This window comes from Anthonomus grandis, chromosome 2 (assembly GCF_022605725.1).
Source record: "Anthonomus grandis grandis chromosome 2, icAntGran1.3, whole genome shotgun sequence".
Lineage (NCBI taxonomy): Eukaryota > Metazoa > Arthropoda > Insecta > Coleoptera > Curculionidae > Anthonomus > Anthonomus grandis.
Window position 1 is genome coordinate 31,009,704 of NC_065547.1, and position 20,397 is coordinate 31,030,100.

Below are 20,397 nucleotides of genomic sequence, written 5' to 3' on the forward strand. Positions count from 1 at the left end.
TTGAAAATTCTCCCCAATGCGCAGTGCGTGTGGCATTTTTAAATTCACAGGTCATATTCAACTCCAGTTTGTCCAAAATTAAAAGAATACCTTTCCCAGATAGTAACCATAAAATTATTTTTTTCTTGTATTACTATTATTATTGATAATGTTTTTTTTGTTTTCTTAAGAATGTAGTTTGTGTAGTGTTATATCTTTTTTCCCCAATCAATGATTGAAATTTTTTCTGTGGAGTAGTAAATAAAATGAAATAAATAAAAGTAATAAGCGGAATAAAATGGTGTTATAATACTTTCAATAAAATATATGTAAAAAAAAACAGAAGATGGAAGAGTTTACAAGGCTTTTAAAAGGATGCGTCGTGGACCAATGCCAAAGCAAGCCAACACATTTCTACAAGCTTCCTAAAATACACAAAGATGGGATGCTTTTGCGATCTAGCACCAACTCTAGAAATTCGCCGACATCGGAACTTGCCAAATTCATGTCGAGCATTATCTAGCCACTACAAGACAGACTACACTACAGACTCCCTTGTACGAAACTCAGTCGAACTCCTTCAGGCCAATAACGTTATATCCACCGATAAGATAGTAAGTTTTGATGTTAAGAGCATTTATACAAATGTTCCCATTGGAGAATCCCTTAATTAGGGAAAGATTCGTACAAAATATGTAACTCCTATTTTCAATTCAAAAGAGGTTTTACGCCCAAGACGAGAAACATCCAATGGGCTCGTTTTATGTCCAGTATAGCTGCAAGTAACAGGCAGAGCAGCAGAGATACGAAGGAAAGAGGCAACTGGTAGATCCTACAGAATTTTTCAATCAAACAATTCCATACATCACTCATCAGGAAAATTGACAAAACATTCAAGATTAAGACTGCGCTTGTTGACTGCTATACCAAATGCTCTGTGAATGTGGAGAGTTATATATCAACGAGACAAAGCGACCTCTGGAAGTCAGGATAAAAAAAAATGAAAGTAGATCCGAACAGGAGAGATTTCTTTACCTTCGACAGACGGAGTGATTTTGTGCAAGGAGTAACATTAGAAGAAAAGAAGATTCCTGGAAGCAACTTACATGACGCAAAAACCAAGGAGTCTTCAGCCAGGCCATTGATATTGTCGTATCTACTCCTAGTTGTCTAGATCTAATTGTCAGGCACTGCTAAGATCAAATTCTTCAAGCAAGACCAAAGATCTTACACCACTACACATACCTCTAGAAGGCTGTAGAGTATATAAGATAACAGAAGCTTGAAAAAACGAGATGCAAAAAGATGCAATGAATTAACAGAAAAAGAGTTAAAAAAACCGAAGTTACACACTAGAAAATACACTTATATCACAGCATTATAGAAAAACATATGAATGATGGAAAACTAATAAAATACTTGTGTATTTTAAACAAAAGTATTTCGAAAGCTTGGAAAAAATATTAAAAGATTCCTTTAGCACTTGACGAATTTACCTACAAAATACCATTTCTCGTTTTTGGATATCATTTGAACTAATTTCATGCAAAGATTTTCTTTACAATTTTTACCCAAATGTAGATTTATTTGATTAAAAACTGTCGTCGTTCTTTGCAACATTCTGCACGTATTTTGTAAGGTAAAATCAAATCAAAACATACTTTATTATCATAAAATATAATATATTTGGCGACAAAGCTTCCTATTAGATAAAACACTCAGCATTTAAAGAAGATTATTATAGAGTAGATTAAAAAGTATCTAAAACTAATATAAAGAAATGAAGTTAAATAAGAATATAATATAAAAAGAAAATGATATTAAAGCTGGAAAAATGCAATATTTTCAATAGGAAAGTTAATAATTAAAGTCAATAAGAAAACGCAAAGCAAGATCAAAAGCTTGCACACATGGCACAATTACCAGTTATGATCAAAAAATTCAGTAAGACTTTAAAATGCTATAATACTCTAAAGCAAATCCAAGTTTGTGCAAACTTCATATTACTTGGGAGATGGTTAAGATCCATAATACATAATAATACACATATAAGTTTTGTTGGCATTATAGGACTTTTTAGATTTATGGCTGTTAAAATTAAGTACGTTGTTTCGAATATAAATAAACAGCACAGCGGGAATACCTTAAAGTCCCTGTTGATTTACGACAAATATACTTATCTGCTCTTTTTTTTATAGAACAAAACAGAATTGAAAGATGTTGGACTGCAGCAACCCGAAAAAGCAAGTCTGCACTAATTTAGCAGCTTCAGATCCAAGTTCATATACAATTCTAACAGCCTAACAACAACTAGCCAGTTTCTGTTTCTAGGCTAAAATGTAGTTATAAAATTTCAGTCTCATCGAATAAATTCGATCATAGAAGAAAATTTCAAGAAATTTATTACAGTTATTTATGTACAGTTTTTTATCCTGCATGTTTATCATATGGTACAAACAAACTTATATGCAAATAATTTAGTTTTATTAATGCCGAGTTAATAAAACTTAACGGTCTTAATTTTATTAAGACCGAAAATTAGAATTGCCCCATTGCTTAACCCTACATAAATCCTCAGTTACAACTGCCTTTAATGACTTGTAATTTTTATCTACTAGAGTTCATAGAATGTGGTGTCATCTGCCAAGATTCTTAAATAACATTTTATATGAAGAGATGCACGGTCATTAATATAGAGAAGAAATAAAATAACAGATGCGGCAATATTCTATATTTATATTATCTTAGATAGACATGGCAAACGTGAGATGGGTCTATAACCAGCAGAGTCATTTGGTTCACTACCTTTAAATGGATACTTTGAGGTTATATGGAAATTTGGAAGAGAGGATAAATCCCATGAGTGTGTTTATGCTTAACTGTATAAAGAACACTTTTAATCTGATGCATATTTGTCTGAATGAAGTCAAAGCAGTCCTTGGCAGAAATACCAAAGTTTACGTGTAAGAAGAAACCGGCTGTCATATCCTGAAGAGAGCTTGGTAATACCGGAAAAAAATACAATACAAGAATACAGGATCAAGTCATACCACCATGCAGCCCAACATCGTAACTCACTGCAGAATTTTATCACTACCAACCATAATCCTTAAAAAAAAACTGACCAGTAGATCGCAACTAGTATAATCCAGAATCAGTGGCAATGTAAATGGAGCAAAAGTGAGAGAATGGTTAAACAGTCATGAAGATATTAAATGCTGATACGCGACAGCGTGAGCAATGCTCTTCATTGAAGGGCCCGAGAACCCGGACCAGAGAGAATGTAGTAGCTTATTGATGCACCCTTTGAACGAATTGCCATAGACGTTCCGTGATTTTTTCCTACTAGCTGCTGCAGAAATCGATATGTTCTTATCGATGTGAGTCTTATCAACAACAAAACAAAAACTGAATATACCGATTTAGTATCCCGATAAAGAGATACATTTAGCCCAAGGAAGAAACTTTGAATCACAAGAATTCCAATAAGTAACCCCGTTTCTGGGAATCAATAAGACACCTACAACCTCCTACACCCTCCGAATGGTGGAATGATTCTGACCAATTGACCAATAAGGTACACTCCTTTATAGAACACACCTACTAGAAGAATACACCACAAATGGTGTGTTACAATAGTGTTCTGAATTTTATTTATAAATTTGAAAATACATGATCCAATAGGGTATTTATAACCATAATATGAAATATAAAAGTTAAATACACCCTATTAAACTACAAAGAAGTTTTTATTTACTACAATACTTTTACTTACTACTACATTTTTTTACTACAATATTTGAATATCGATTTGAATTAATTGTGTTTTTTTTGTCGACAGATTTTCTTGGGTCTCACAGCTCTCCTAGCTTTAGTGCAAAGTCAAAAGACTCTCACCCCTTTTCACACTAGAACAGAACTAAAAGTTTCCAGAAGCTTAAACCCGGAAAACCTTCAGACATTAAACGTGCGCACCAGAGAAGGGAATGTCGCGCAGATCATCGTGACAAGGAAGGACAGATCCACCGCTTTTATTAAGGATGAGAGTGACAGAAGCAGAACCCAGTTCGTCCCTATTGGGCAAAATTTAGAGCAAGATACTGGGTGAGTGCTGGATAGGAAATATTAATGTATAGAAATATTCTGGGCTTGCAAAGTATTTAAAAAGGTCAAAAAGGGTTAAATCACTATTATGCCGATTTTTATTAATAATCGAGTTTCTAATTGTAGGATGTGGATTTTCTAGTTAATACGCTTGGGCGTGTTTTCTACTCCAAATAGACAAAGAACAACGTTGTTTGCCATAAACTACCGGAACAAAAAACAATTCACACCAATTTTCACCAAAAATATATAAAGAAACCCGATAAATTTCTTCACTTGTCACCGACTCGTGAAAACTTTCGCTTTCATTGCTTTCACTGTTGCTGTCGGTTAACAACCGGCCAACGATATAGGTGCAAGTCCCGATGGTGTTTAAATTCCAATTCAAATTAGTGTTTATTTAATGGATTTGAAAATTTATTTCGTTCGTAATTTGTTCTTATGGGCTTATTTTAACGTAATATACAGTGAGAACGCGCAATTGAAAGAAATTCATTTAAAATTCAGGGGTATGTTCGAAAAAAAAACGCTCGGACATGTCGATTTTTATTTTTTTGCGATTTTTTTAATGATGAGTATACATGAATTCATCATTAAAAAAATACAAGGTGAACCAAAAAGAAGCAACGACCGTCAACTTCAATTTTGTAAATCGAAACACCTATTGTTTATTCCATTTTTAAATTCTGCATAGAATTTTAAGTATATTTTTTATACCATGTCTTATACCTAATACTAACATTATTAATAAATTTGCAACTGTTTAAGTCGTTTGAGCATATTAAAACATCTTTTTTTCATAGTTTTTTAACAGGTATATTTGATTGTTGACACCTTGTCTCCATTTAATCGCATGGAAATAATGAATATTACTTAACGTAAATGTCAGTAAGTGTTAAGTGCAGTTGCAAAGGTTAAAAATATAGCGCGTTTAACTGAAAAACAAAGAATTGAAAATTTGATGGCAGGGTATGGCAACAAGACTTGAACACAGGCCGAAGATTGCGATCTGTTTAACAATAAGTACCCGGAGAGGTCTATTACACGTTCGGTAGTAAGCAAAATTGAAAAAAAGTTTAGAGATTTTTGTCATGTTAGAGACAAATATGACCTTGACCGTCCCACGCTTCCAGAAAACAGACAATTAGATATTTTGCTCGATTTACAAGAAAATTCACATAAATCAACTCGACAAGTTTGTGTTCACATGTGTGTAAAATATTTGCATAGGAATAAATGGCATCCATATAAAATTCATATAATTCAGGAGCTTATTAAAAATGATCACATCCGCAGAATAGAGTTTTGCGAAATAATGATGAATAAATGTAACCACAATTTTTAAGTAAGATTGTTTTTTTTCGACGAGGCAAGTTTTTTTTAAATGGTTGTGTAAATCGGAAAAATTTTCGATATTGGGCACCAGAAAATCCACACTGGAGGATGGAAAGTCACACACAATTTCCCCAATAGTATGGGCAGGAATTGTGGGCACGTCAATTGGGTGGGTTCCTATTTTATTGAAGGCGCACTTACCTCTGAAAAATTTTTAGAGTTGCTTCAAAATCAGATAGTACCTAGTTTAATTGCACTTTATCCAAATGGTGAAAACCCATTTATACCGGCAGATTCGATATAGTATGGCGCCCCCTCACACTATTCGCGAACAGTACTAGATTACCTTAGCAACATTTTTCCAAATAGATGGATTGGAAGGGTGGGTTTTATTGAATGGCCAGCAAGGTTGCCAGATTTAACCCCATTGGATTTTTATCTATGAGGTTATCTAAAATCTAAAGTTTATTTTGATAAACCTAAAATTTTAGAAGAATTATAAAATAGAATTAGAGCCGAAATGCAACAAATCCGGCCTCAACCAATAAGTAAAGTATTACAAGAATTTGAATATCGACTTGGTTACTGTAAGTTAATGGTTAATAATTTGAACATTTATTTAAATTTTTTTGTTTTGTTTTTTTTTTATAAACTGTTCCAAAAATTCATGGTTATTTATAAAAAATTTAATCGCAAATTTCTTAATAAATATTGAGGTTAGGTATCGGACATGGTATACAAAATACACTTACAATTTTATACAGAATATAAAAATAAAATAAAAAATGGGTGTTTCTATTTAAAAAAATTAAGTTGATAGTCGTAGCTCATTTTCGGTCCACCCTGTATATATATATTCATAAAAAAAATCGCGAAAAAAAATAAAACCGTCGATGACTGTGTTCCAATTTCCTCGCCAATTCCGACTCCAACCAGAGAGATATTATAACTTTAATCTGATTATGTCGAACAGGAACGATAAGTTCCTGATCCTCTCGAGAACGCCGAAGGAACGTTTTTTTACCAAAGACCAAAGATAATCAATTTTTGCAGTAATTTTATTCAACAACTGGATTAAAGGATATATATACAGACAATAATTTCAACCGCGACGAACCTAACCTGCGATTTATTCCTGAAATCGCCGAATCGATTATAACAAAGATTTTTTTCTCTTAAATTCAAATTTTCTTTCGAAACTGTCTTTATCTTCGATTGCAGCCGCAGTATCATCGTTTTTCCTTTTTTGACTGGTAGGCATTTCCGATGCAATACCCTCTAGTTTGGAGGCAACTTTACTGTTTTGGGTTCTTACAGGATGGATGATAATGTTGCGGACTATCACTGCATATGTTAAAGGACTTGGGGACAAGGTGAAATAAAAGGAATTGAAATATATCATCTCACGAATGATATGTGCCTGGGCTCCTTTGTACGATACTTTCATATTCGCACCGATATCACGCCCTTGTCTACGGCATTCTGCAAAGGTTGGCGTATCAAATCAGCAATAGCCTCAGCAGTTTTTTCATTGCAATCAGTTTCGTTCCCTGGGCATAACCACAGTATAAAGAACAAGACAGTAGGTTCACTCTCTTGCGGCCGTTTGAAGTAGGGACTTCTAAACAGTGCCGACTTTTTTTACCCGGTCGTAAATCATTATTTAGTTTCGGCGGTAATCCTTTACGATAAGGGGGGTGTTTGAAACATTTTTAATAAGGAATATTTTCGTACATCGCGGCGGGCAGCGTGTAATACTACCTACCTAATATTACATACACTTAATTAATAATAACTTCGTTAATATAGCCATTTTTTTAAATATTTAATAAAATTTACATAATAATGTGATAACAACACTCAACATATAGAAATCGGTAACAGTGAAATATAAAAAGGCAGTTAAATAAAAAAAACTTATTAAATGCCTAATTATTTGCTTTTAAAATAGGGGATGAAAGACCAAACCACTAAAATTTAAATAAAATGAAAATAGGTGTTTTACAACCTAGAATTCATATAAATATGCAAGATAAATATAGTTTTACATTGGGGATTATAGTACACATCAATATTTTGAAACTTAAACCCTTAAAAACCACCCTTAATGACGAAAAAAATGCAGTTTTAAGTATGGTTAGACGGTATAAGTGGCTAAAATTTATATCATTCAAATGATTGCAATACAACTAATAATAAATCGGATAGCTTTCACTATTAAAAACCACCACTAATAACAGAATATTACCAAAAATTTTGCATTTTTTTAGATTAAAATCACGATTTAAAAAAATATGTACTCTAAATCGCTGATACTTTTTGAACATATTATTGGTACGTATTAACCATATTAACATTGTAGAAGGCTACGCTTTAATTTTTGAAATATATACATAATTTTTTTTGATAAATTTTTTTAAAACTGCAATTATTTTTATTTTATTCCTAACTTTTTTAATTTTTATGCAATCAAGTTTATTTTTAAAGTGTTTGATAGTACATACTTGAAAAAATGTGCTAGATATTTGTCTAAAAACCGTTTTTTTTTATTATTTCACGTTATTATTTTACGTCATTATATTTTGTCATCTAAAAAAAGGGGTTATGTGCACACAGTTGTATCTTAGCGCCTATAGCACCTAGATAAATCAAACAAAAGCCAATCTTTTGTTTTTAAACCAACTTTTGTTTATTAGATTTTTTTGTAGGATCTCAATTTTCCGAGATATTTAAGAAATACTGAAGAAAAGCGTGTATTTTTTTCTGTGAACTAATCCATTTTTAATTTTTAAAAATGTATATCCCCTTTTACTCCTGCAGCCATCTACGCAACATATCGCCGGCATTTTTAAAGTACAAAATTTCCGCACAACGCTATTATAGTTCTAATATTGAAGACGCCCCTGTATAACGCAGTCGCCACCGGGCAGCAAAAAAGAGTAGCATCAGAAAGCGAGTGAGAAAGGCAACATTTTGGGCGGCGCTTAGAGTGATCCTTCTATTCTAGTTTATGTTCGGTGGCATAACGAAGGTAGCATAATACAAAAAAAAGATTGTTTGTTCCACACGAGATGAATCAGGAGTTGCTTTCAGGACAAAAAGCTCTATGAATTCATTCTAAATTTCAACTCAAAGATTGCATCCATCGATGTAATTGCTGTGAAATATGCACTTTTTCCAGATCTTCCCGAAGAAAAGGGTCATTGTCAACTCCAACATTTCTATTACTACGCTCTCCAACATAATTACTTTTCATTGCAACGCTAACACTTCAGAAAAAGAAGACAATTTACCAAATATCTGCTTTTAAAATATTATTTTCCAGTCCAAGATGTGGCATATGAGATAAGACTTTTCAAGCTTCAAGACTCGTCAATATTGTTACGACTATCTTGTTAGTAACCTCCGATTTAGGATCCCGCCGAGAGGGACTAGGCTATTGCCAGTATATCAGCCAGAGAGTCGTCGGACAAATGATGGTCGAACTGCATTTATACAAGGAATTATGACAGTATGTACCTGGAGCATTTCACTAACTTTGACGTATTTAGCATTGGATTGAAGAGTTTTAAAAGACAATTGTTTTTTATTTATGTAGGACAAGTTTGAGCTGTTTGTCTTTTATGTATCGTACAGTGGTTACTGTGCTTTTGGTTCATACATACCGTGCTATCCTATTCTAGATGAGTACTTGACAGGTTCGAATTTTCGTGTAATGAAGCAAGAAAACAAGGATATCTAGTTTTTTATTATTAGGATCGCCATTTATTCCTTGTGTGTCAAGATCCTTAACAGTTCCAGTATCTCTCCAATTAATCTCAATTCACCTAATTGTGCACTGTTTTGCAGGTTCTCTGTTCGGATATTTTTTGTTGAAGATTATTCAAAGTCTGTTGTGTGTTCTAGTTTTCTCACCACAGCCAACCATAATTAATATTTCGATTCCCTAAGTCTTACTTAATGCATTGTAAATACTTTCAATTAACAATTGAGTTACTTTTAAATAATTAACACTTACTTGAAGATTTAAATATTGACAAACAAAAGTGTTGGTAATTGAAATGACTATTGTTCATGATATGATTATAACTGGGTTAAAATGCTATTAATGGCAGTCACTTCCAGCATTTGACAACAATATTTTACGAATTTGAAATGTAACTTATCAATTTGTCTTGCAATAAAGTGTAATAATTATTATTTAAACGTAACTATTGTACTGGACTAAGTATTGGACATTATACATGAAATGTGTCCAGAATTTTTCAGAGAATTCGAAAATGCATAAATATATTTATATGTTTTTTACGTACTCTTGAAATAAAATTATTTACTTGTTATTACTTTCACCTGTTATATAACTTACTTTCTTAGGCATGATCCCTCGATGAACACTCAGTACTTGCATAAAAAAGAGGAAAACTTCAAGTCGACCCCCAATTGGATCCCGTTATCCCAAAATTACAACGAGGCCACCAACAGGGTGTTAAACACCATCGCGGTGGTGAGAACTGGAAGTTTCGTTAAGCCAACTCAGGATAACCAGTTTAGCGATCGGTAAATTCCTTTTTTTTATTTCGAAGCCTAAAGTTAAAAATGGTACTGTTAAGTATCTAGTACCACTTTGTGACAGAGTCGTAAAATAGATGCTATTTCTAAATGAATTGAAAAAAGTGGTTAGAAAAAATATATTTTAACATTTTTTTTTTAATTTTTTAGTTTTTACATTAACCAAAATTTTTTTTGTTTGATAATTTTTAAATAATAAGAATAATATATTTATTTATTATATTAGCAGTACATAAGTTATACAAGAAAGAAAAAAAACTTAGACCATAGAAGAGGTGCATAAAAAAATACAAAAAACAAGTATGAAAATTGTAAAATTAAAGCCTGCTTAAAAAAAGTCTATGCTTAAAGTCTTATATGACTGTAAACAGAAAATAATAACAGCAAACAAAAATCTGTACAAGGTATAAATTTAAAACTTAAATAACCTAATTTTCAAAGTATAAAAATGAAACGAGTACAATTAAGATACGAAAAAAAATGTCTATTGCATTATTCAGAAAACAAGTAGCTATCAGTAGGATTATTATAATTTTTGAGATCATTCAGAAGTTCATTTAATACAACATTCAATTAAAAATACCTTTTTCATATGTTAGAATCCCTAATGGCACCCCAAAGGTCAAACGTGCGGATACCAACAAAAAACAATTCATGGAGGTCGGCGGCGATGGTATCCCAGTGATCCATGGAGTGCGTACCCCTGACGATCCGTCGGACACTCAAACATGGAGAAATGCTCGGTAATTATACTCTCTCATAAGTCAATTGGAAATTATGTCTCTAGTTACCAAAATTGGAATCATTTTAACAAAGCAGATACCTGTTTTATCATAACTACCGATTAAAGCCGTGTTTCCATTGTAGCAGTTGTTAAAGCTTTCGAATTTGGTTATTAGCATCTCGACATAACATTCAATTTTGTCTAAAGGTTTCCAAAGCTGCCCTATTTTTAAGAAGGGTTCAAGGTTTATTCCCGGCGATTACAGGCTTATCTCATTAATTCCCGCTCCTGCGAAGATCTATGAGCACATAGTGAAAAATCAACTGTAGAGGTATTTTCAGGAAAATGGCTTTTTCGCCACTTTTCAATATGGCTTAGTAACAACCCTCGCTTTGATAAATGTGTTGGAGTTCCCGGTTTGTGCCTTTGAGAAGGAGGAGCATTACGCTGCTGCAGGACTTTGTAATCTCTCGACAGTATTCGACTATATTATCCACCGGATCCTGGTAGGCAAAATTCTATGGTGTAAATGAAGTTATCTTGAATCTGATCCAGAGCTAACTCACAAGCCGTTGACAGTAGACAGTACACAATAATGAAACATCAGATATTGTGGGAGTTCCGCAGTGGTCGGTACTCTCTTGTTTTTGATTTCCATTTTTTATGTTAATCATGCCTATTTTGCATCTAGCCTGTGGCTGATGCTTACTAATGACATAAATAAAACAGGGTCGTTATCTTAAGGAACTGATCGTGTCAATGCAGAGGATGACTGGTCGGCTAGCGGAGTGATTTATAAAGTTCATGGAGGTATGCCTGAAGCCTGTGCTGCGGTTTGATAAATATGTTAGCTATATGTCAGCCGGGCTTGCGAAACAAATTTTTTTACGTGGCCTGATTAAAGTTCTTCCTTTTTCTGCTTTGCTCAAAGCCTTTCATGCTATCTACAGTTACCATATATGGCATTCCTGCATAGTAAGGGCATTCCAGCCCATAAAGACGGGCCCTTCAGATTGTTGTAGGGTTGAAGTACCCTGAGGTTCCCTAGGAGGAGTTTTGCAAAGCTTGAGGTGTTCACGAGGTATATTTTTGAGAGTACTCTTTGCCTACAGAAATGTTGCTCGGTATAATGCAAACAATAATTACTGTAACTACACCGCTAGGCGTGGTGATGTTAGAAATGACTTCTTCAAATTGCGGAGGTGTGGTTTATCCGTAAACTATTACTATCCATTCTTTTACAAGTCGCTCGAACATGTAAACACCTTGTGGACTTATCAGGTTATAGCAATGCTATAAAAAAGGTTCTGCTAGAAAATGCCTTCTATAGCATTGAGGAGTTATGTTGCACGATTCCATTTGATCCACAATTACCACGATCTCCATTTAAAATTCATAAACACTAGGGAACCACCCTAGCCTTTTTTGCTTTTCATTATTGTTTAAAGTTCCGTTTTTAACTAATAAGCCGCCATCACTGTAAAACTACAATTTTTTTAAGATATTTAAATTTTGTATGGATCCTCAAAATTATTAGTGTCATCTGTCTGTACCGTCATGCGTTTCAAATTATATCGTTTTCTTATTTGTAGGTAAAATGTAGGTTAGGTATTTTAATTTCCTATTTATGATTGTGACATGAGGAATGATTGTATTATATCAAATACTCAAAATATAATTTAATTTGATTTTTTAATTATACTCTATTTCAGAAGTGTATAGAGCAATAAACTGGGGAATTCCGTTCTGTTTGGCTACATTTCATGGTAGTTCATAGGCGCAGGTACTTATAATATTTATGAATTTATTTTCACGGATTAAATGCCTTTATTTTGAAAGAGATTAAATACTAAATAAATACTTTTAATCCTTTTGTATAGGTACCTATCTTTTAACGCTTTGTAACATGTAAAAATGGGGTCAGGTAATATATACAGACTATAAATACTTTTAAATCATATTTTAAACGTTAGTAGTCACTGCTACGCTGTAGTGTAATCACAATATTATTATCCCAATATTTAAAAAATGGAGGTATTCAGTCCAACGAAAAGATGTACTAAAAATTCTCCACTATCGCTGAGTGAAAAAGTTATTATTTTAAATGTACATGATTGCATAAAACACGATTACCCTAGTTTTACTGTGCAAGAAATTGTTGAAAAATGTTCTCGAATGAGTGGAATTGGAAAGTCCACCATTTTCAAATTGTTGAAAGAAAAGTAGCAGGTCAAGTGGAATCTCCCAAGCAAAAGCCAGGACGACCTACAAAAGTCCTTGATGAAAATGCTAAATGTATAATTCGAAGAAAAGTTCACTCTTTTTATTTTAAAAAGGAAATACCCACCCTAGAATATTACCACTAGGAAATACCACCCTAAAATTTTAATGGAGCTTGGCCGAGATGACAGAATTCCGTTGATAAGTAGAAAACTTTTATGGAAAACTTCAAAAAACATGGATTTTGCCTGGGAAAAGCATAACCGCAAAGCACTTTTACTGGAGAGCGACGAAATTGTTTGTTGGAGACGACAATACTTGAGAAGTATCAAGCAGTACCGCAGGGAGCAAAAGAAAGTTTTTTATCTTGATGAGACGTGGATTAACGAAGGTTATATAGTCCAAAAAATGTGGCAAGACAAAAATATAACCAGTGCTCGCCAAGCTTTCATAGAAGGCCTGTCTACGGGTATTAAAGTACCTTCGGGAAAAGGAAAAAGACTTATAATCACACATATTGGAAGCGAAGAGGGATTTTTAAAAGAAGGTCTGCTAACCTTTGAGTCGACTCGCACAGGAGATTACCATGAAGACATGAACTCAGACGTTTTCGAGGACTATTTTGGTGAAATGATAAAATTTCTTCCGGCTAATTCGGTGGTGGTTATGGATAACGCAAGCTATCATTCACGGCGAATAGAAAAGACGCCAACTTCAAGTTGGAGAAAGCAAGAAATTATCGATTGGCTGACTGCAAAAGGTATTGCGTTTGAAGCAAATTTGATAAAAAAAGAACTGCTGGCAATAGCAAACTTACACAAAACTCGTTTCATGAAATACGCCGTGGAAGATATAGCCGAAAAATATAATATAACTGTACTGCGCTTACCGCCATATCATTGCGAACTAAATCCTATAGAACTGATATGGGCGCAGGTAAAAGGATTTGTAGCAAGACAAAACACGACTTTTAAAATGAAAGATGTTAAGCTACTGTTTGATTAAGCCATTACGGAAGCGACACCAGAGAATTGGCGAAAAGCAGTCCAGCATGTAATTAAGCAAGAGGACAAAATGTGGGATCTTGACAACCTCATCGATCAGACAGTCGATCCTTTAATTATAATGTCAAGAGGTGATGACAGTTCGTCAGATGACGAAGAAGACTACAATCTATTATAATTTAAAATTGTTATACACTGTTCAAAAAGTGCCAGATCCAAAAGTGACATTTTCAACTGTTTTACTCTACATATTATGTTCAATAAATTTGTGAAAAAAATATATTATTCCATTTAAACAAAAGTAACTTTCTAAAATAAAATAGCATTTAAGTACATTAATTATAAGGTAAAAAACAAGTCCCAGTTGCACGCCTTTGGCGAACCGTTTTCAATGTTTATCAGTGGGTAACAATGGGCAAAACTCATAAATTGACCCAAAACCGGGTTGCACTACCTGCAATCAACGAAAAGAAAGAATTTTACATTGAAACTAATACCCAACTAAGGTAGTGGCATAAAATATTGGTGGATCACCAGGTACCACTTTTGCATACCTAATGAGGTTTTATTGCTCTACACACTTCTGAAATAGGGTATAATATTGATTAATTTTTTAGTGTGATAAATGGTAAACTATTTCCGTACAAAAAAGGGTATAAGCCCCCTGCGGCGGTTCCTTTGGGCGAGCTGGTGTTCCCTAGTAAGTCGGATGAAAAGCCTAAGGCGCTCCCTGTAGGTCCCTTTACTAAAGACGATAATTTTAATGCGGGGAGAGATTCGGAAGTGACCAAACGTGAGGAGGGTGGAAAACTGATGTTTTCCGGCGGACCGTATACCACCGATGACAACAAACGGATCGATTATCTAAGAAATTTGTACAAGCAAGAGGCGCGGAAGGATTATACCAACTCAAGAAAGTACCGGTCGTACGATTACAATCAAAATTTAAATAACGATAATCCGGATTACGTAAATGGTTATCGCAGTGAAAGTTATGATAATGCCAATAATAATAACAACCAGTTTCAACGCAGGATGTTGGTCAATCCGGAGAGTCAAGTCTATTTTCCTGCGTCGCAAATTTATTCTGCTCCAAGGTAAGAATTAAGTTTAATTACTATTTAATCTAATAAAAAAAATAATAGTAAATAAAAATAATCCTTTTATTCTCTTTAAAAAAAATAGTGACGTACCAAAAAATTTAACGTAAATGTGCTGCCGTCCGTGCAAAAGTCCGTCCCTGAAGAAGTCAAATCACCTACAATTTTTCAAACAGTGGCCTCACCACCTACCATTTGAAATTTCATTAAAATCGCTAATCGCCAATATTCGATTTTTTGAAAAATTTCAACAGCCTGTATTTTGGAAACGACGCACTTCCGAGCATCGGCGTCCTATATCAAACTACTTCTCTATGGATGCTGTATATACTGTAGCATTTTTGACCAGTTGAACTGGGACAGCCTGTATTGCCAAGATCTTTCTTCTAAGTTAACGGGTCTTTACACTTAGAATGTTAAAACTTATTTAACTATTTTAGGTTAAATATAGATATACAAAAATGTAGGTATGACCAATGACTTAGCGTTCATGGTATTAACGTTAACGTTGATGCTTTTAGACAAAAACGTACTGATTTAGTCTAAAAAAATAACGTTAAAGCTTGTGTCAAAAATTTATTCTAAATTTTTGACACAAGCTTTCTTTTAAATTAAGAATAGTTATTTATGTAACAAGTGTGTAAAATAGGCCTTTTCTGAAGAATGGGAAACTTGTTAATTGACAATTCCAAAAAAAGGGGATTTTACACACGTGTAACTACAAAATTTTTTCTACTACCGAAGAAAACATTAAAAAAAATAAAAATATCAAATTACTTTACGCACTTAAACGACTTTACGGTAAAAAAAAACGTCAAAACAGTTGTTGACAAATTATAAATTAAACGTCAAATTACTTTTTTACGCACTCAAATAAATGTCAAATTACTTTTTACGCACTAGTGCGTAAAAAGTGCGTAAAAACGTCTTATTTTTACGGGTTTCTTTAGGAATATTTTTTTAAATTCCTTTAGGAATTTAAGAATTTAATATGCTGACAGTTCCTAATAGAGCTTTACTGCAATATAAATATAATTCTTTCAACATTATTTTGCTGGAACTTGATTTGCAGACATCCATTGTGGCCAATGGATATCTGCAAAAATTTAGTACACAATCACCGAAAATAGAGATTCAGGAAACAACATTAAAACCTTGAAATCAATTTGAGAATGAAGACTTGTTATTTTATTATGCGACACTGTAGTACCTGTTAACGTTACTTTTATAATGTCATAAAAAATATAACATGCACAAACTACTAATAATAGAGACTTAGACCAGTAAATAGCATTAAAATCTTGAAATCAATAAAGTTATTTTATTGTGCGATTCCCTATTAAAATTATTAAACCACAGTAAGAACTGTAATTTGAGTTAACCTTATTGTTATGAACGTCATAAAACAAATTCCTAATAATAGAGAGCGATTTTTTTGTGCCTTCTCAAACTTCAGTCCTACGGTTGGAACCTCTGGTGTGACACTCAAATCACGAGACAATTATGAGACACGAGGTTGAAACCAAACTAAAACGACTTACAAGTAGCCTTGAGTTAAATTATACAATGAGCTATAAGGGATTGTACCGTTAAAATTCTTTTCTATTAAGAATGGTTTATCACTTTTGAATATTGCTAAACTGTCATATGGTTTGAGTAATTTTAAGTTGTCTGTCCCTACAACGTTACCAGTATTAAAGAGATGTCCAGCCAAACTTGACTTTTCAACTCTTTCATAATTCACATGAGCTTTATGTGATGGATGCTCTCTGGTATGTGAATCCTTGGAAACCAACAAGATACATCGAAAAAAATAAGAATTTCATATTCACTTTAAATAAAATTATTGACTTTTGAAATAAACTGTGGACTATTTATGACTGAAAACATTCATAAGCAAATTTAAATGTCTCAAATTGCTTCAAATTGTTGGTGTTTAAATCAAAATCATATTATTATTTGAACCTCTCTTATTAACGTTAACGTTCTACGAGTTAAACATTTTGTCTGTAAATCTTAAATTTTAAACGTTTGCGTCAAATGTCTTTATAGCCACGATAACTCTCTGATAAACATTAATGGGTGTTAACAACTTGAGAACCTCAAAACCTTTTCATAAATGATCAAAGCTGAACGTTGCACTTATAATAGAGAGCTACATCCCAAAATAACGTTAGCATCGTCTATAATAACGTTAACGTCGTTGGAATATGGTTGACAAGTGACATCTGCTGTCAAATTTTCCTAAGCTTAGTAGAAACTTAACAGTAGATGAAAGATATCACTTGTCAGACTATTTTTATTTAACAGATAATATAGGTTTGAGCCATATTTTAGCGAGTAAACGCCTATAAGCGTCTTTAAGGGCTAAATTATGGACCGGCTGCTAAAGTGCCTGGAAAAGTTATCCTGCTAGTAACATTAAAAATTGAATTATGAACTTCTTGTTTGTCTTACCAGCGGGATAATTCTTGCTTACCAGTAGAATAAGTTAACAACAGCAAACAGCAGAGTATAAAAGGTTTACCAGGAAATGTATAACCTCAAATTTTTCAAAGAGTTGGAGCATAGTCTTGCAAAAAGTTTGTGTATACTATTCTAAATTTTGTTCTTAATCTATATTAGTATTTTGTTATTTTTCATCTGGTTAAATTTCCCTTTATTTAATATGATAATGCCCGACTTAAGGTTACACCCTTCCCTCAGCTGCCCCTCTTTGCCGGCTATGCCACTGTTATGTGACTGAGAAATGAAAAGAAAACATACATCTAAGAAATCCCATATAGAAACATCAAATTTGATCCACCATATTTAAATACCAGCCACCAGTTTTAAATATTTCCTGTTTGTTCTTGGCTACTTTTTTTCTTAGATTTTTTTTATACCCTCATACTTTGTTCGAAGATTATTCAAGTTCGAACCACCCCTGACACAGGGATTTTTTAAATTAAACTGTGCTGTCAATTTTTTCCCAGGCCTGATCTTTTTCTATCCAAGATGTTGCATCAGTCTTTTTTTATTCAATTGTACCCGCATATTGACTTACTAAATTACAGAGCAAAATAAGTTATTTTTCAGAAAAGTTTACCGATCTCTTTTTTTATCAGATTATTGAGATTAAAAAATGTAATAATGTAATAATCCTCTAAAAAAATAATGTAAAAAAAAATTAATTAAAATTCTAGCAAATTCACTGCATAGTATACAGTTTATAAAAAGCTGTGTATTGTGATTCACTGGAAAATGTCATTGACAAACAATTAGCAAAAATGCAAATACGTATTAATACTAGTAGAAAGAATTATCGGATTGGGCACCAAACAAGTATACAAGTACCTATAACAATTATCACAAATTAAAAACCAAACACTTTCATTATTTTTGTGTTTTTCTCAGGACCGGATATTCATATCTCTATAATCTTTCTTTTTTTCTTAAGATTATTGTACCGGCCACAACAATTATATTGTTGCCAAACTGTAAACCTTCTTCTACTTAACAACAGGTTAAAATTTGATTCATAATTCCTCCTACAGCTATTGGTAGGTTAACCGAGAGGATAGAATTTATTTGCCTGATAACACACAGGAACTTTACCAGCTGGTTCGTAATTTAGCCCTAAGACATGTTATTCGAGCGATCAAGTGATGACGTCACCGTATAAGGCGCTTTATCGGCGCTCGTTGTTGAGAAGCATTATATTTCTTAGTATTAGTTTTAATTTATTTAATTTTAATATTCATGTATATGAGACAGTTAAGACCTTTAAACCAAATAAAAATGCAGAAAAGAATAAATTATCAAACAAACAAATTTGTTACGGTCTAGGTCTGATCCTAAAAATGTATGAAATCGGATTTAGACTCCAAACATTTTGAAAACTTGACAAATGGGTGTTTTCATGGTTTAGGTCAGTGTTCACAACGAATTCAATACCGATGAAAGGTATAGCTAATAATTAGACTCTGACAGCTGATAGAGATTAAGATTAAGATATCGTATGGCAACCGAGTAAGGCGCTTACTCGCTAAAATATGTAGTTAATAGTAATTAAGTTTTTAAGATTAAATTTGACGTACAATGAACTTCGACTGTTAAACGCTATAGACTTTCGTCAAATTGTTAATTTTTGGGCGGATATCCTAAATAACAAGAATTTTATTTTTTTAGCGTAACTAAATTAAGTCCGGTAAACTTCAACGAGGGAGTTCGAACGCCCGTGCTGCAATATGCCCATCCCGAGTTGGGAGTTCAACCTGCGAAAGCGACCAACGATGAGCAGGAAACAAATGCCGCCACTCCGTATGTAGTCCGAGATTCTTACAGGTATATTATTATGTGAATTTGGACGTGGCTTAATGCCACCTGTCATTTGTGTTTACCTAAGCCAGATTTAAAAACGGTCTATCTAGTTCTGACCAACGTAATTTAGAGTTGTTGAATGTGCCTTAGATCGTTCGAGTATCTAGTGGGCTTAGATACTCGGCTTGGTTTTTTATGGTCCATCTGCTATTATTTTAGCCACGTGGCCTGCCCAGTTCCATTCGAGATTTAATTTTCTTACGATACTCATACATAACTCTACTTCTTCTCACCTCTGCATTCGGAAACTCCTCTCTTACAGAGAGACCCAACATAAGTCTTTCCATGCTTGTGTGTTTCATTCTTATTTTAGTTCCGTTTCCTTTGTTAGAGTCAGTGTTTCGACTTCATATGTTAAAACAGGCAGAACACACTGACTTTTTCTTTTTTGACATATGCGAATATTAGATCTTAGAATGTGGCTCAGTTTTCCAAAGGCTGCCCAGGACTCAACCCATTCGTCTGCTGATTTCACAGGTTTGATTGTCTTTCTCCAATAGAATTTCCGAGCCCAGGTAACCACAGGAACGTAGTTCCAGTTCCAGTTCCTTTAGCATCTCTTTAGTTTCATTCGTGGTTGGCTCGAAAGCTTTTAAATATAGCTCGCTGAGTCATTATCTGTCAGACATTTCTAGACAATGTGGCTATAACCATTTTAAGGCTAAATCTGTTGATCTACCATTATTAAATTCTGAGGTAGATTCTCTTTCGAGACCTTTGCATTGAATAGTTGGTTCTGTTTCTTGACAGACCTTGAAAATTTGAATCCTGGTGATTTGTTTTTCTTTATGTCCTTCAAACTCTTGTTAATTTCGTCTTGTGTGCTATCTGGTATATTCCCTAAACTGTTTTGGGAATACTTGTCTTGCCCTCTATGCTGTCGTTTTCTTGTAGAGATCCACATGGAATTCATTTTCAATTTTCAGAATTTCTTATTTATTAGTCGTGGTTAACCCGACTACCTGTAATATTGCATATATTTCTAATTAATGCATATACA

The 20,397-nt window shown here is 33.5% G+C and overlaps 1 protein-coding gene across 2 annotated transcripts in view; it reads left to right on the top strand.

Moving 5' to 3' along the window:
- LOC126733510 (uncharacterized) overlaps positions 1-20,397 on the top strand; it is a 39,190-nt gene that overhangs the window by 14,185 nt on the left and 4,608 nt on the right. Inside the window, exons 2-6 of one of the 2 annotated variants that reach the window (XM_050436830.1) lie at positions 3,821-4,083; positions 9,793-9,975; positions 10,587-10,730; positions 14,553-15,032; positions 19,206-19,337. In XM_050436830.1, coding sequence (XP_050292787.1) covers positions 3,821-4,083; positions 9,793-9,975; positions 10,587-10,730; positions 14,553-15,032; positions 19,206-19,337 — 1,202 coding nt within the window. Of the gene's footprint in view, positions 1-3,820; positions 4,084-9,792; positions 9,976-10,586; positions 10,731-14,552; positions 15,033-19,205; positions 19,362-20,397 lie in introns of both variants that reach the window. The other variant, XM_050436829.1, reaches the window with a different exon arrangement.